General features: G+C 47.5%; 1 protein-coding gene across 3 annotated transcripts in view; it reads left to right on the forward strand.

Annotated features, from left to right (window-relative positions):
• LOC135399230 (sodium-dependent nutrient amino acid transporter 1-like) overlaps nt 1-17,015 on the forward strand; it is a 25,813-nt gene continuing 8,798 nt past the window's right edge. Inside the window, exons 1-12 of one of the 3 annotated variants that reach the window (XM_064631027.1) lie at nt 1-92; nt 210-273; nt 10,310-10,406; nt 10,601-10,763; nt 10,842-10,973; nt 11,109-11,320; nt 13,964-14,022; nt 14,096-14,228; nt 15,161-15,295; nt 15,734-15,837; nt 15,912-16,036; nt 16,670-16,788. In XM_064631027.1, the coding sequence (XP_064487097.1) occupies nt 10,628-10,763; nt 10,842-10,973; nt 11,109-11,320; nt 13,964-14,022; nt 14,096-14,228; nt 15,161-15,295; nt 15,734-15,837; nt 15,912-16,036; nt 16,670-16,788 (1,155 nt within the window). In that variant the 5' untranslated portion in view covers nt 1-92; nt 210-273; nt 10,310-10,406; nt 10,601-10,627. Of the gene's footprint in view, nt 93-209; nt 274-9,851; nt 9,910-10,309; nt 10,407-10,600; nt 10,764-10,841; nt 10,974-11,108; nt 11,321-13,963; nt 14,023-14,095; nt 14,229-15,160; nt 15,296-15,733; nt 15,838-15,911; nt 16,037-16,669; nt 16,789-17,015 lie in introns of those variants that run through there. The other 2 variants (XM_064631026.1, XM_064631025.1) reach the window with 2 other exon arrangements.

Below are 17,015 nucleotides of genomic sequence, written 5' to 3' on the forward strand. Positions count from 1 at the left end.
TGCAGAGAGCGAACGTAATATGTAAAGGTGAAGCTGATGAGCCTGTGTAAAACGTCGTGGGGAACTTGTACACTATGTTTCTTCTTACAACGGTAAGTACGTCACGCTCTTCCAGTACAGACTCCAACTTGTACAGAATAAAATTAAGTCGTGCAGAGCACACATTGAAGTATGCAATCAAATATTCTGTACAATGCTCTTTTGACCAGGGTTCTCCAACTCAAGCCGAGTCGCGGACCGCGTTGGCCTGACCTATACCACGGCGGGCCGCAGGTAATGAATGTACACAAAATCTGCCTGTTATTTGGGGGACCCCGTGGCCATTTGGCAAAGGCCGAGTGGCGTAGCGGAAGCTTTCTCAGCTGTCTTTAAGCCGGGCTACCAGACCTAGATTACGACCAGCCACTGGTCGCTGGGTGGAGCTCCGAGTATAGGAAGGTCCCATTAATGGCCAGACACCCTTTTGTATATACGGCTCTGCATTGAGCCACGGCCATTTATAGCGAGAGTTCGGTCATACGCAAGACCCTCACATGCGACGTCACAGCTGAATGACCTCCCTCGCCGTGCTCTAGTGTTGCCGAGTAAGACAGATGTCCCACATTGGACACGCTCGGATTTAGCACGGGGAACGAGGCTTCGATAGAAGTGCAGCTGATGCAGCAACGGTTGTTTCGCCTGCCGCAGGGCTTCCGCCAAGGCGCACCGACCTAACCAAACGGCTTCGCCGTCTGTTAGTCTGAGCAACCTAACCTCACTTAGAAATTTACACACGTAACATAAAAACGGTCAGGAGCAACTGAGGTTTATTTGAACAAGAATTTTCGTGCGAGAGGCTGCTCCTCTTCAGATTCAATACCTGAAGAAGTGCAGCCTCTTGCGCGAAAGTTCTTGTTCAAATAAACCCCAGTTGCTCTTAACCGTTTTTATGTTACGTGTGTGATTCCCTCATCGCGGGTTCCTTGACAGTGTTTCTTCTCTCTCTTCTTCTTCTTTTTTTTTTTTTTTTGTTTCCCACTTAGAAATTTACAAAAAACAGCGTAATTCATTACTACCGTACGCGAGACTTCCAGTTAGCCTTGTTACGAGGAGTGGGGTCCGATATCGGAATTTTGCATTTTCGGTCGTTACCCCGTCGTCAGCCGGCCACCGACATTATTTTGATGCCGAGCATTGTTTACGGTGCGAGGGCGGAACACATGGGCATATACTTGCCCCTTCGAAAGCCCCCCTGTTCCCAGGCGACTGTGGGTCGGTGTACGAATAAGTCGTTCCCAACAACGCCGACATCAATCTGGGCCACGGAACGAGCGCCACTGCCTGCAAACGCGGCCAACTGGGGAAACCGCGAAGCTTTGAGGCCTGTATTATACATGTTGGCCTAGGTTATGTTGACGCGAGTTGACCTGATTTGAATAAAATTTTGCTGATGAAAAAAAGTGGAGATTTGAACGCGCCGCCCGACGCTCCCACCTCCCAAAGTGAAGTGCCCACGGAGATCTGATAACGAGAAGAGCTAACCTTTGGGCTTGCTGGTAGCGCCCGTCCCGTTTGCGTCTGTCAGTCTGTGTCTTCTCGTCTGCCCTTCCCTGCCTCGTTATCTGATAACGAGCGAATAGACACAGACAATGTAGATGAGCATGGTGGATGAAAGAAGCAGAACGGGTGAAATACCACAGGTTTGATGACAATTAAAACGATTGTATGCACACAATAATCTCTCCGCACGTGTCCATCAGGGCTAGAGACAGTTCCGCAATGATAGTATAGTGTTAAAGGGGCCGTAAACAGGCCACCAAACATTTCTGAAATAATGATACCCCATGAAAGAACGCAGATCATAATACCCGAATATGCATTTCGTTGGGCTCGTGCCAGCTCATTGACCCATATAAATGCTTTCAAAGATGAGTAACCAGCGAGCCTCTCTCCACCACGCATACGTCACATGGCTACGTAGCGTTTTGCCGTCCAATCGGGGGGCCGAGCTGCGCACATGACGTTTCAAATTACCAGCCAATAAACATACTTCGTTATCAGCTGTGAGTCAGAGCGCTCAGTTTGTTTGTGTGAAACGACGTTTTGTGCTCCGTGGTTCCGAAATTCAATGTCATGACATCTTCAACATCTCCGGCTGGCGCAAACGTCAACAGTTGAGCTGCTATCACATGACGCGATTCGAACCCAGGTTCATCCCAGTCACGACGTAACATGGCCAGCACGCTATCCACTGGACCACGCGAGCTGGTGACACGATGCCGCGTGACTCAAATCAAGTACGGCAGCCCAGTTGTCGGAACCATTCGAAGATGACGAAGATGTTCCATCACGCACCTACTAACCTACCTAAGATTCCGGAACTGTAGTCCCGGATATTCATTCACGCTCGTGGTGTGCTGCGTGCTACTGCCCAGAAAACGTAGTGCGCGTATGATACCTAAATTAAACGCATTTCTTTCTCAGTTTGAGGCTGTAACTGTTTAGATTTTGAATAGAAGAGGATTCACTTTCATCTAGTCCAATTCCGTATTTGAAATAAAATCATACGTGGAACACTCAATCGTAATTGGTGGGGAAAGCGCTACGTCAAAATGACGTAAAGTTAGAGCGCGGGGCGGAGCTAAAATTCGAAAGAGTGCAGTGAATATTTCGTCCGTATGCAAGCGCCTTTTGTTTTTGAGCGTTAGAAATTGCAAGGAGTTTTCACTGACTAAGTTTCAATAATATAACACAAAGAAATGTGCACCTTTTGTACCTGTTTACGGCCCCTTTAATCTGTACCATGCCTGCGACGTGGTCACAAGTCGCGCGACACTTCATCATTATATCATTTTGTTTCACATGATCCGATGCGATAAAATATCATACATTTCTATTGGAACGGAAGTGGCATAGCAGAGCACGCAGCAAACAGCTGAGCAGTTTGTAGCACGCCATTGAATCGCGTTTGAATTCAGGTTGAAGCAATTTTCCGGAGTGGCCACCGTTTTGGATGACTATCAAATATCAAAATTTTCATATTCTGCAGGTACATCAAAGTGTTGCGTTGGGTAAGATGGTGCAAAACCAGGGCCCATATTTTTAAATGCTACTTTCGTTTCCGCCCTCCCCCTTTCCCTCCGAAAGAGAGCAAATGACGTCATAGTGTTCGACAGCGCCACCGGTTTGGTAGAGTGGAACTATGCTCGAAGCTATGGGGCCAACAAGGTCGCGCCCGAAAACCCTGGTCTTGAGGGGATTACGATGATCCCTGAAAGGAACGCGACGTTCGGTCCTACTTTCAATAGGGTACAGTGCCCTAGAAGTGAATTGTAGGGCACTGTAAATAGGGGGAAGCGAACAAGTGCCCATTCGTGAAACCCAGTTCTCCCCTTTCGGTCTGTTTCGGTTTCAGTCTGTCTACCAACGTCATGATGACGTTTCTCGGGTAAAGGTTATTCCCTTTCGGATTTCCTCTCTCTAGCACGAAAGGCCTGCCTTTGGAGAAGTTGCTAATTGGGCTACCAGAGTATCGTATTCTTTTTAAGCGCCGGAGCCGCCATTCGGTGACCAAGATTGGACGGATCGTGTCACGTGGCTTCGCCTCCCCAGAACTCGCCGTCCATGTTGAGTCACTCCCGCCGAAAACCGGTTTCCGGAGTTACCAACTTGCGAGCTGGCTCGACTGCAGAAGAGGGAGATTGACGCCCCGTTGCTAGGCGACGCAGCCACGCCTGACTCAAAATGGCGCTCTAGCTCGCCGGCTTGGCTGAGTGTCGCTAGTCTGCTCCCTATTTAGTGACTCTATAGGCCGGCGTTCACACGGGGCATGGAGGAAGGAAACACAAGGAGCGGCTCTTCGCGCCAGGCTAGCGTAGCCACCCTCTTGCGGTCGCTCAAGTCAAAATCGCCATTGTTTCCTGTCCACCACGTGATCCCCTCTAAAGTTTCGGTTTTGCGAGGCTTTGTTTCTCGCGCTGCTCTCCGTATGATTTCGCTTTTTGAAAGCAATTTATTGTGAAAATGTGAGCACCATCGTAGAAACGACGTATGGTAATGTGTTCCTGTCCCGGCTGCGGCTCTCGTTGAACTGAAAGCACCTATCGCGGGAACGCGTTTTGTTCGTAAGTACACGGTCAGTTGTTTTAGTCGGCCGTGTGTGTTCGAGTCATCTTGAATTGCTCATTTGGGACCGCAAACTGTGCCGCAGATTCATTTCATAGTTTCTGTCGTTGTGAAATTTTGATTAATGGTATTTTGAGTACAGCATTCTTTACCACTTAATCAAGGTACGTACATATGTTGGATGTTTCCGGTCCCACGTACTCCTTTTGCGTTCCGCACACTGTGACTGGTCTTCTAATAGAACAGTAAACATTCGAACACACAGAAATAAAGTGCAAGCACGCATTCAACGTAATACTGCCATCTGAACTGCGACACAACTGCAGCTCGCGTCGTCTGCTCTGCTGGCACCATTCTGTCTGGAGGGTCACGTGAGCGGTCACGTGGTAGACAGGAGCATCCCAGAATGCAATGCGAAGCCGGCTACGATCGTCCCGCTGGAAAACTGTCGGAGGGGCCGCTCCTTGTGTTTCCCTCCTCCGTGACACGGGGCAACTTTTCCCAGCAACTCGAAGCAACTCAAACCAACGTCTTTCGAGCAATTTCGAGTCCGCGTTCACACGCAGCAACTCGGTAGCTCCACCCACAAGCAACCTTATGGCGACCGGAGAATGTGGGTTCGAATCGAACTGGTGGAATCGTTTCCTTAGCTGCTGTTTATCAAATTTCAGTCAGTTTTATTCAGGGTGTCGAACCGAACCCGAACCGAAAACCTTACCCGAACCGTTATTTTTGCCGGAACCGAACCCGAACCCGAACCGAAATTTTCATGACACTGTCGAACCCGAACCGGAGCAGAACCATAAAAAATAATAGCGGTAACCGGTTCGCAACAAAACGGTTCGGACATAAAAGAAGTCAGCATAAGAGTTCCTCTCTATCCCCGAACGAAGACACATTGGTATCATCATCACGCGCCTATATCATGGATTTCAGAAATTTTCACCTAGCAGTGAGACGACGACGTATAGTAAGTATACTTTCAGCGTCTTTTTAACATGTTGAAGCGCAGTTGTCCTTGTGAGCGCCGCGGCTAGCGCCCCACGCACGCGGTGAGGCATCTACTCTTCAGAGACGAGGTGCCACGCGGACGAATGAAACAGGAATTGAGTAGGCCAGTTATGTAGCTCTACAGGACGAATATGCGATCAAATAAGCGCCCAAGATTTCCCTTTACACGTGAGCAGTACAAATTAAACAAGTCAGAAACATGAGAAGTGGGGAAGGAGCGTACGCAGAACGGTGCCTGTTTGATTGGTCGTGGCTTGAAAAGTAAATGTGGTTCTGCTTATTGGTAGTGCAGTTGTGCCGTGACATATTGCCTTTGTGTTGTGGATTAACTAGTACACTGCTGTGAGCTCGGACAGAGTAAGGCTGGCAGGCTTATTTTCGACATGCTTCAGTACGGTTTCAGATCGATTCACGTTGCGAAGGCAGTGTGCCGGCTAGTACTGTCGTCTATGTTACGCTGTCCATCTTATTAGGCTTCCTTTAAGTGTATCTTGCTGGCACTGTGCGTGTGAAAAAAGAGATTTTGGGAACAGAAAGTAGCAGGACTACACCGCTTCAACAGCGTGGACTCTATTTGCAATAAGTGTTCATCCATTCCTCATTTCTCTCGCTAAAGGGCTACCTCACCGCTAGAGACGTCAATGCAGACAACAGCAGTAAGCTATTAGCCACGCATTTCCTGATAAAAGCAGTTTTATGGAACATATAAAACGGAAGCGTTGAACCGGTTCGCGAACCGGTTCGGGGCTGCGAACCGGTTTGCGAACCGGTTCGATTCTTGGCGTGGCCGAACCGGAACCGAACCGGAACGAAATCAAAACAACGCGAACCCGAACCCGAACCGTACCCATATTTTTTGCGGTTCGACACCCTGGTTTTATTACCCCAATAGATCATTATTCCAGAAATGGCAACTGATATGTTTCCGTGAAGTTCGTAAAAAAAGAGACAGATATTGCTCATCCGCACCTGCAGGATTTGAACCCATGAATCCACGAACGGGATCCACAACGCCATCGGGAGTCACGTGGCAATGCTCCCCTTGCTGATTGGCCGGTGCACGAGCAACTTCTCAAGTTTTCGGTCGGCGAGCAATTCGCAGCAACTCTGAGCAACTCGAGTTGCTGGAGGTTGCCGGCTGATTGCAACTCCAAAGTTGCTCATAGTTGCTGGAAAAAGCTGCCTAGTACTACCTGCCGTTGCAACATTTATCTCCGTCGACACGCTGTCGGTTGGCTTGCTTTCTAGCAGGACCTTGTAGGCTGTAATACCTTTTGACGTCCTCTAGCTGTGACCGTCTTCCGATCTTTTGTTTTCAAGCGATGAACTTGGCTATCATGCCTATCATATTTGTTGGATAATCAAGTCATCAGCTGTGAGCACGTTTAAGTGACTGTGCCGTTGTGATAGAGCAGTCGCATACAACACAAACATGCGAGTCTCAGACATATCCTTGAACGTTGCGTTCACGTTACCCCAGTCAACCAGTGATACACCTTGGGATGCTTGCAAAATTCAGGCCGGAAGAACAAAGGTTTTCTTTGACGAACTCTGATACTACATATAGGTAGATGGATGCCTATCGGCGTGACCGCGCTTGTCTTTTCTTGACCCATTTGCCTACATTGGCATCTCGGAAAGATAGCTTTGTATTTAAGCAGATATTCTTCAAGCCAGAACGTAGCTGCGGCGATAATTCCACACCTTTGCGTCACTCATATGTTCTACATATGAAGGATCCCACAGAATGAGGAGTGGATGCGAGTATAGCAGATGGTAGTTGGTTATCTGAGTTGGCTTGGTGACAGTGAAGCAGATAACTGATCTGGGACCTGAGATAATGAACAGAGAATTAAGGGATATGCTGAAGGGGGTTTGTAATCGGCGAAGTGAATAGTGGATTGTATTGGCTTATTAATGACAATTCGTGACTTTACGTCGCGGGACACCTATATGATCTATGGACTTATTGCTTCACCCAATAACAGGATTGTGAAATCTGAATAATTGTCAACTAAGATGATGGCAATTGATGTTCTGAGGCTGGAACACATAGAAGGGACAAATACATAGAAAGCCTCGAGTGCCTGTGAGGTGTAAAAGGCTTACATTAAGATGCATATTCTACAGAAACAGCCATTTCGGGAGGGTGTATTTCATTTGAACTGTTTCAAGTGGGTTTTCTGTAGAACACCTTTATCAAGACTGCTACTACACCTTTCAATTGAGAATGGGGCATAAAAAGGGGTGTTTATTTACATAGCCACCACTCTTACTCAAAGAAACAAAAGTGTAACAAAAATTACTGCGAGAGCCTTGCATGGGGTGCTATTTGATCGTGGTGTGTGAGCAACATGTGGCTCTATTAACAAACCGTGATATCTTTTGTCGATGCATGCGAAGTGGCGCGTACGAGTACGCATCATCATTTAACATGTGAAGATAACACGGTCCTGTAATTCATATTACATTGCATGCTCTCATGGGTAGCACATGACAGTGCCGCACTTGAAAAGACATCGTTGAAATATATATACGCATAGTGATATGAAATGGTAACAAAATGGACGCGAAAAAAAGCGCGTTACGTGCAACTGAACGAAGCTTTCACATCTTCATCTTTACCGCTTTCTTTGGCTCACCTCAGAATTATTTTCGTTGAGACAAATATCGTCTGAGCTCGCATCCGTTCAGCCTGCGTGTTGAATACGGAGCTCTGTAATCGTTGAGCTTTTTCTTCTGTATGGTGTGAAACTTGCGACACAAAGGTGTGTGCCCTACACTCTAAACCTGGTACCTTCTAGTACAGGGTAAAAATTTCAAATTTTGTACCCTCAATTTCAGAAGTTACCTTGTAACCAATGAGCAATACCCTCTATAAACGTTACACAGATCACCTATAAATAGAGGTTAGAGTCTCCTAACCGCCACACCGACGTAAAAGTTACAGTTTTGCCAGGCATGGGTGTCTCTAAGACGCTCACCTCTTCACAGAAGCTACAGAACAAATGGTGCTGAAAATGAGCTCTCATGTTTGCAGAACGCATACTGTTCGGAACATATGGCTATAATATACGTAATTCATCTAAGGACATCCAGTGTCGAAAAGTGAGTGATCACTCCATGTACAGATTCACGTGCACAACAAAGGAAAGAAAGAAATAATTGCAACTGGAACATATGTATTATTCAATTGGCAAACCTGGAACTACAGTTGAGGCAAGAGCACGAGAACGTCGCAATACCAACACTTCAGCTGTGCTGAACGACATTCAGTTTCAAGGAGGTATAATCTTTGCAGTCCTCACGTTGTTGCAACTTCCTCTCCCAGTACGCCGAAGACATTGCTATTCCTTTCTGACATGTCAGAATGACACATCAGCGACGCCCCAAGCAGCATAATAGTACTGAAAGTCGAGTGCAATAGGGGTGGACGGTATGTGTCTTATCAATGTTCTTTAGTTTCCCAGATCTGTCCAAGGCCTTCCGCCTACCCGTCCACCCCCATTGCACTCGACTTTCAGTACATTGTGCTGCATGGGGCGGCTATGGTGAATCAGAAGTACATGAAGAAGTAAAACACAAGAATGACAAATCACTAAGCAAATAACGGACGTAAGACACACACGTACACACTTTGTTGAACCGTTCAACCGTGTTAGAGAGACAGACTGTGCTGTGATTAGTGTTCCTAGACTGTCCAGCAAAAACGTAACCACGTAAACTTTGTAGTGAATATACCGTAGAAATACCCTGATAAAGTTCCGTCACTTGACACTTGTGCTTTCTTCACAGTTCTGAACACGATCCGCAGTTCGTACAGACGCAGAGACACAATAATGTAACGCACACTGATCCGACACTCTCGTACTGAATGATTGAATGTGCGGCTAGAACGAGAACACGGTGACTGTTATGCAGTACCTTTTATACAGGTTACCCTGCAAACAAACAAGAAAATACAAACGAAGGAAATTCAAACGTGGAATTCGTTTAGAAGTTACAACCTCCCTATAAAGGGTACATTTATAAGTTACGACGATTGGATTTCCGTTGAACACCGAAGCAACCTCTATTGCTCCTCCAGTGTCGCGTTACAAGTCATGTTTAACCTCTAAACAGAGGTATCGGTCGTGTAACCTCTACGATATTTGGAAATCTACGTCTATATAAAGGTTACACATTGCTAAAAGTTACAATAAAGGGTACCGAGTTAAGAGTGTATAGAGGACGGGACAGGACATTTACACGCTAAAGGAGTGAAAAGAAAATATGTTACGGCGCAGAGGTTACAAAAGTTACACCCCAGAGACGAAAAAGAGAAAATCCGTCGACGTGTAAGCACAGGTGATCACACCAAAACAGACACCCAGTTAAAAGCATATCTAGGCCACAGACAGTTGTTTGTGCGGGAAGATAAGAACTGAAGGGTGTCCTATATACTTTCGTACACATGGATATGGAGTGTCACATGCTTCCTATCCATTAGAGAGTTTTAGTATAGCGTATGCTGTCACCTTTGCGTGCGTAAGGGATAGCGTTGCTGGTTCTGCGCACTGCGCGAAGCGATAACGTACGATGTACTAATTATCTCTATTGTGGCAGCAGACGAAAAAGCGACAGCACGTGCTTCTCTGTGATCGGATTCTTATCGAACGCTTATCAGTATCTTGGGCTACGTGTTTTCTTGCAATCAATACGCGTCATGCAGGTATAGTATATAAAGGAGAGGAGCACTCTAGTCAGCGATCACCTTCATGTGTCATGCAACTGGAAAGTGGATTTCACAGCACGGTTCGTCATAGATTTAATGAAATAGAAGTTGTAGTAGCTCTAGTTATATTTCAATTGGCATATTCTGTCACAGACCAGCAGTTCAGAATCCCAACAACACCGAATATCCTCTGGATGTATGACTAACGTCCTAATGAGTTCGTACATCCGATGGACATCCCTCAGATATCCGTCGGACGTACAAATCTTGTAGGACATTTTCCGTACATCCAGAGGATATTTGGTGTTGTTCGGGTTCTGAATTGGTGGTCTGTGATAGAATGGTGCCTCCTTGAAATATAACTAGGACCACTTTAACAATACCACTACAACGTATTAGTTCACAGCACGCCATCTTTCTGCAGGAATGCACTTTTTGACGGAGTCCCACCTAATTGCGATCACTTATTTCTTCGTGCAGCCCACGGCGAGTGACTTGTGATTTCTGTGCGAGTTCCCACTGACCCAAGTATTCCGCCACTGCCCGACATCTCATCTGATCTTATCGACCGCTTCAGGTACAGCACTCGCGTATCCCTACAGTGTGCATATAACATTCCCTCTGCTTATAAAGAAAGCGGACAACACTCCTTCATCTTGTACCGACTTGCGCACAGTTCTATGGTGTTCTTTCCTAGCACTGTTTCCGGTATCTCGTTGTGGCAGTTGTTCTTTGAAATGTGACGTGTTGTAAGTCTCCCCTTTCTTTTAGACTATACATAAACAGAAGCGCCAAGAAATGTCCAAGGAGGGATCTCATCCCACTCGCGGTCACTGGGGGAGGAGTGTGGAGTTCTTCCTCTCTTGTGCCTCGTCGTGCGTAGGACTCGGAAACGTCTGGAGATTTCCAACCATTGCGTACGAGAACGGAGGAGGTACGTGCGGTAGTGGCGGCGAAGACCTTGACCACGACGCGCCGGGGTGCGCATTTCATGGATATTTTTCCTTCGCAGGAGCCTTCTTGATTCCTTACTTGATAGTGCTTCTAGTCATCGGCCGTCCCTTGTACTACATGGAACTGATCTTTGGTCAGTTCAGTGGTTTGGGACACGTGAAAGCATGGAAAGCGGTGCCAGCTATGCGAGGTATGGCTCATGTGCAAATACGTCCTCTATGGAACACCCGTGTGGTTCAAAATGTACCTGTACCCATATATTGTGTTCTTTTGTGTCCTTTCTGTTTTTTTTAGCGTGTCCTCATTTCTCATACGTTGCCCGCAGGCGTAGGCTATGCCCAGATGTTCACCAGTGTTTACATGTCCATCTACTACAATTTCGTCATCGCCATCACAGTTCGTTACTTCGTTGCTTCCGTGTCGTCTTCTCTCCCATGGACCGAGTGTCAAGACCACTGGTTTGAAGGAACCAACCCCCAACTCTCATGCGACAGCTTCAACATCAACGGACCTCCAGCTAACCGCACCGCGGAGCAAGTAAGGATATATAAAGCTTCTGAAATGGAAGTGGAATATTCCAGACGAGCGAATCAAACGGGCAATGGCAACTGGAGTCTCAGTGCGCTGGCAGTGACGATGGCGTCTGTTACCCAGGCAACTGTGGGAACGAACAGCTGGCTGCTGACTTGTTTGTTATACCGTGACCGCAATTCTGGCATGCTACATGTGGTACACAGACGCACGTGCCAAAACATCATGCACCCTTGAAAGCAGGGTGTCGAACCGAACCCGAACCCGAACCGAAAACCGTACCCGAACCGTTATTTTTGCCGGAACCGAACCCGAACCCGAACCGAAATTTTCAGAACACTGCTGAACCCGAACCGGAGCAGAACCATAAAAAATAATAGCGGTAACCGGTTCGCAACAAAACGGTTCGGACATAGAAGTCAGCACAAGAGTTCCTCTCTATCCCCGAACGAAGACACATCGGTATCATCATCACGCGCCTATATCATGAATTTCAGAAATTTTCACCTAGCAGTCAGACGACGACGTATAGTAAGTATACTTTCAGCATCTTTTTAACATGTTGAAGCGCAGTTGTCCTTGTGAGCGCCGCGGCTGGCGCCCCACGCACGCGGTGATGCGGCGTCTACTCTTCAGAGACGAGGTGCCACGCGGACGAATGCAATAGGAATGGAGTAGGCCAGTTGTGTAGCTCTACACGACGAATATGTGATCAAATAAGCGCCCAAGATTTCTTTTTACACGTGAGCAGTAAAAATTAAACAAGTCAGAAACATGAGAAGTGGAGAAGGAGCGTACGCAGAACGGTGCCTGTTTTGATTGGTCGTGGTTTGAAAAGTAAATGTGGTTCTGCTTATTGGTAGTGCAGTTGTGTCGTGATACATTGCCTTTGTGAGGTGGATTAACTAGTACACTGCTGTGAGCTTGGACAGAGTAAGGCTGGCAGGCTTATTTTCGACATGCTTCAGTACGGTTTCAGATCGATTCACGCTGCGAAGGCAGTGTGCCGGCAAGTACTGTCGTCTATCTTACGCTGTCCATCTTATTAGGCTTCCTTTAAGTTTATCTTGCTGGCACTGTGCGTGTGAAAAAGAGATTTTGGGAACAGAAAGTAGCGGGACAACACCACTTCATCAGCGTGGACTCTATTTGCAATAAGTGTTCATCCATTTCTTATTTCTCTCGCTAAAGAGCTACCTCACCGCTAAAGACGTCAATGCAGACAACAGCAGTAAGCTATTAGCCACGCATTTCCTGATAAAAGCAGTTTTATGGAACATATAAAACGGAAGCGTTGAACCGGTTCGCGAACCGGTTCGGGGCTGCGAACCGGTTTGCGAACCGGTTCGGTTTTTGGCGTGGCCGAACCGGAACTGAACCGGAACGAAATCAAAACAACGCGAACCCGAACCGAACCCGTATTTTTTGCGGTTCGACACCCTGCTTGAAAGAACATGTTCTTCCACTGGGGAACTTGGGACATGATGTGGTCCTGGAAGTGCCATGTCTTTGGTGTCGCTAATCTTTACGTTCAAATGAAAGATGTAGAGAACCAAAAGATAAGACGACTGTATTGGTTATCGTTCCATATGGAACACTGACGCGGTGTTCTGATACCGTTTCGTTTCCTATCGACCTTGTCGCGTTACTCTCAAACCAGGGTTGCGGAATGGGATCGCCCATTCCATTCCTAGGAATGGAGATTCGTGATAATTCAATTCTTTTCAATTCCTCGGAAGGAAAAGGTATGGCCAGTTCTCACTAGTGCAATCCCATTCCATTTCTTTAATTCCATCAATAAAAGAAAAGGGACCGGTATAACCTTGCTGGGTTGCCCAGCAGTGCTATAGAGGAGATTGACAATACCCACCACGGAAAAAGCAAAACGACAAGGTTATTTCGCCCTTGACCGTGTGGCACCCAGGCCAGTCCATTCCAGTTCCATTCCGCCTGCGAAAAAAATGCCTAATTCCATTCCATTCCTAGGACAGTTTCCGTCATTCCATTCCAATTCCATTCCGGGCTCTGCTAAATCTCGAATGATTCCGGAGACGTTCCAACCCCCGGAGTGGCAACTCCGCAACCCTGTCTCAGAGCACTAGGCTCCGTGCGCTCCTTAGCCTCGTTCCCAGCGTGAAAACGACAGAGGTGGACTGCCAAAACCGCTCTTCCCATTGGGATAAATATACTGGTGGCTGCCGTCTTTAACGGCTATGACTAACGTTAACGTAACATTCCGTATAACTAGTCATCCGGTAAACAGCTGAGTAGCGTATCAACGTTCGAAATATCGAGGAAAAAGAAGATTGCTCGCTTCCGCACGCGAAGTGCGCAGTTGTTCACGTGAGGAGTGCTGGCAGAGGCGATATCTTTTCTACACCAGTTCCTGAGCGGGGAAAAATGAACGGGCACGAAATGAACACGGACGGACACGAAACTGAACGAAATCACACACGGGAAAATGAAGGAAATCGGCAAACGGCAGTCCACACATGCACAGTTCCTATGACTACCACGGGGTGGCAGCACTAATTGCGGCGCCCATTCCTTGGATCGCGCTTTTGTGCATTGTGGCGATTTGTTATTGCAAAGTACAGACATTAAACTCGAACGCAAAAGTAATCCTTGGTGCGCATATTCCCGTTCCAGGTTAATCTTACACTGGAGACCAGCAATCTCAGAGTATCAGTACCGGAGCTTTATTGGAAGTAAGCACTTTCATTGCGTCACGCGATGTACAACTTTGACGGTGAAGTGGAGTGATGAACTGATTATCTTCAGGTACCGTATCGCTCACCAGTCTGAGGGCCTGTGGGATATCCAGTGGATGAGTTGGGAACTTGCTCTGTGCATGGCATTCGTCTATGTCTTCTTATCGATCAGTGTCATCAAAGGCGTCCAGACGCTTGGCAAGGTACCCGCATGTTGTTTTTTCATATACTTCATAGACATAATTATAACGAACACTACATTTTAAACAAGTACTACTTCAACACACTTGTCTGTACCATTTACCTCGTGTCGCAACGGTACCCCGGCGGCAGTGTCGCCCGCGAAAGTGTGATGAGTGCACAAATCGACACACGAGAGACTGAAGTGAACAGCGACTCTAACACCATTTGACACGACAGGGACCGCCACTGAACAACAAGGGGTTTCGGCTTAGAGCCTCGCAGTGTGAGGTGACCTCCTTCTTTTCAGCGGCGGTGTTATTGCTCCTTCGGGCGTCGGTGAATCCTTTGTTGACCTGAGTAACTGTGGGCCTGAGTAACTGTGCAGTCAGGTCGACGGGCATCTCCACGGCGCCTATCTCCACGCCGCGCCAGCAGTCGGGATCGCAAGGACAGCTCCAGAACCGCAGTGGCCGCTCTCCCACGAACATCAGCAACTTGACCGGCGGTGATTCTGTGGTCCTCCCTATTCCCCCTTTTCTCGTGGATAGTTTTAAATATTCTCCAAGGTCTCGGCCTTGCTCGTGACCCCGAATGTCTGGTCGCTATGCGCATTTTTTAGTATTTGCGAAGATGCCTGGAAAAAGGATGCTCTCACGCAATGTTCATCGTGGAGGTTTCCTATATTACTTCCGTTCTTTGAGACTCTTGTTGCATTCTTCAAGCTTGCTTGTATACCATTGTGTCCTTTGCGCAGCCACTTTTGGCAGCATGATAACCGGCAAGGCGCCAATCGTTTTGCAGCTACCACGATTACTCTTGGTACAGCGTTCAGAGAAAAGCTGAACCTATAACAGCTAGTACAATAGCCAGTCCTCACCTTATCCACTTCTCATCGAAGTGAGCTGAAGGCCTCATTATGGTTTGTAATCTTGAAACATAAAACCGGTTACAGCTGGCGTACTTCACTGCTACCTTTCCATACGCCGTGCTGATTTCGCTGCTGGTCGTTGCCTGCATGCAAGAGGGTGCCCTCGACGGCATCAAAAGATTCTTCAAACCAGAATGGCACAAGCTTCTCGATATTCAGGTACGGACGAACGACGTTGTCTTAATTCAAAATACCGCAACACTAAACAAGTAATGAACACTATAGTGTTTCCGCCCTCAGTTTCATTTACATTTCTGGAAACACGAGGTTCCCTGGAATTGGGAATTATTTTCCAATAAGACGTCCTCGCAGGTCTTCTCCACTCAGATTGGGAAATTTTGAGCGTGGCTGTGGGTGGCAATACGTGTTGAGGAGCTGCGATGACGTGAGGCTGCGAAACGAGATATTCTGGGTGAACGAGAATAACGGCACCAGCTTGTCCGGCTTCAATAAGAAAAAAAAAGCTTCATTGGGCATTTCTTTTGGAATCATCTCTACAGCAAAAATTAAACAGACGCAGACGCTTATTAGTTTATATGGTATCCTCCTAAGCAGTAGAGCAACAGCAAAATGTTTATGGTTTCACATCAACCGCAGGTGTGGTACAAAGCCTGCGAGCAGTCCTTCTATTCCTTAGGTGTTGGCTATGGGTTCATGATTATGTTTTCCGGTTACAATGACTTCAAGAGGAATATCTACAGGTATTTACTCCATTGGCTATTCTATTTTCTGCTCACCTGGGCGAGTCGCATGACATCGTCACGCACTGTTTCAGAGACGCCGTCCTCTTGAGCATTCTGGACACCTTTACCAGTGTCTTGGCAGGCACCGTGGTCTTCGCTGTTCTGGGAGGTCTTTCTGCCAAACTGGGCGTCAACTTCAACGAGGTCATCAATGCAGGTGAGGTGGCACTACAAGGTCAGACTTTGGTCCTGGTTAGGGTGCGGTATTGCCTGTATTTCCGAGCTGCTTACCAGCCCGATATGGCGGTATGCTACTTGTGGTGGGTGAGAAGCTGTGGATTATCCCGAAGCGCATGGCACGTAGTTGGTAGCAGGGTGTTACAAAAGTTTGGGGCAGGGATCATTATTACGTTGCGTTGTAATTCCTTTACGTACCGTAGCAGACATGTGTCTAAAGTTTGAAATAACACGGTCCTGTCTGTAGGGGGTGCACAGGAAAAGAAGGGAAAGGGTGTCGTCAAGGATTTGGCGTGGGGGTGTTGGAGGATAAATTACCGGGGGGGGGGGGGGAGAGGGTGTCAAAGGCATACCCAGGCATGAGTCAGAAAAATTGTCCTGGGTAGGACAGCCCTGGTTGCTAAGTCCGCCGGACAGCACACAGAGCTCTATACAAGCGAAAGCTTTCAAATTGGGGTATGGCTTTTATCGATTGGCAATATCGGCTGAGTTTATCAGCGAGTATTTGTACGTGGATCTCGGGAGCTCGTAGCGTGGAGCTCGTAACGTTAGCATCACTTTGACAAGCTGGGGAAGGAACACTCCATAATGCAGGAGCATCTGGTCGTTGCAGTTGGAACAGAACTGGTGTTCATCGTTTACCCTGAAGCGCTTTCCAAGATCGAGTTTGTACCTCAGTTGTGGTCTGCGCTGTTCTTCATCATGCTCTTCACTCTCGGCGTCGGCAGCTCCGTAAGTGTGAGCCCTTGAAGTTAACATCGAAACACATCAGCGCCGTTACCGGCGCAAGGGACGCCGTTGCCCCCCCACCCCACCCCACCCCACCCTTTCTGGCTTCCAGAAACGTGGGGTTTCTGTGCCCAATGTAGTTTCGGGCGCAGTTAACGCACCACTACCCCAAACATTCTGCCCTGCTCCCCCCCCCCCTTGAAAAAATCCTGGCGGCGCTCCTGTCGAAA

This window comes from Ornithodoros turicata, chromosome 6 (assembly GCF_037126465.1).
Source record: "Ornithodoros turicata isolate Travis chromosome 6, ASM3712646v1, whole genome shotgun sequence".
NCBI lineage: Eukaryota > Metazoa > Arthropoda > Arachnida > Ixodida > Argasidae > Ornithodoros > Ornithodoros turicata.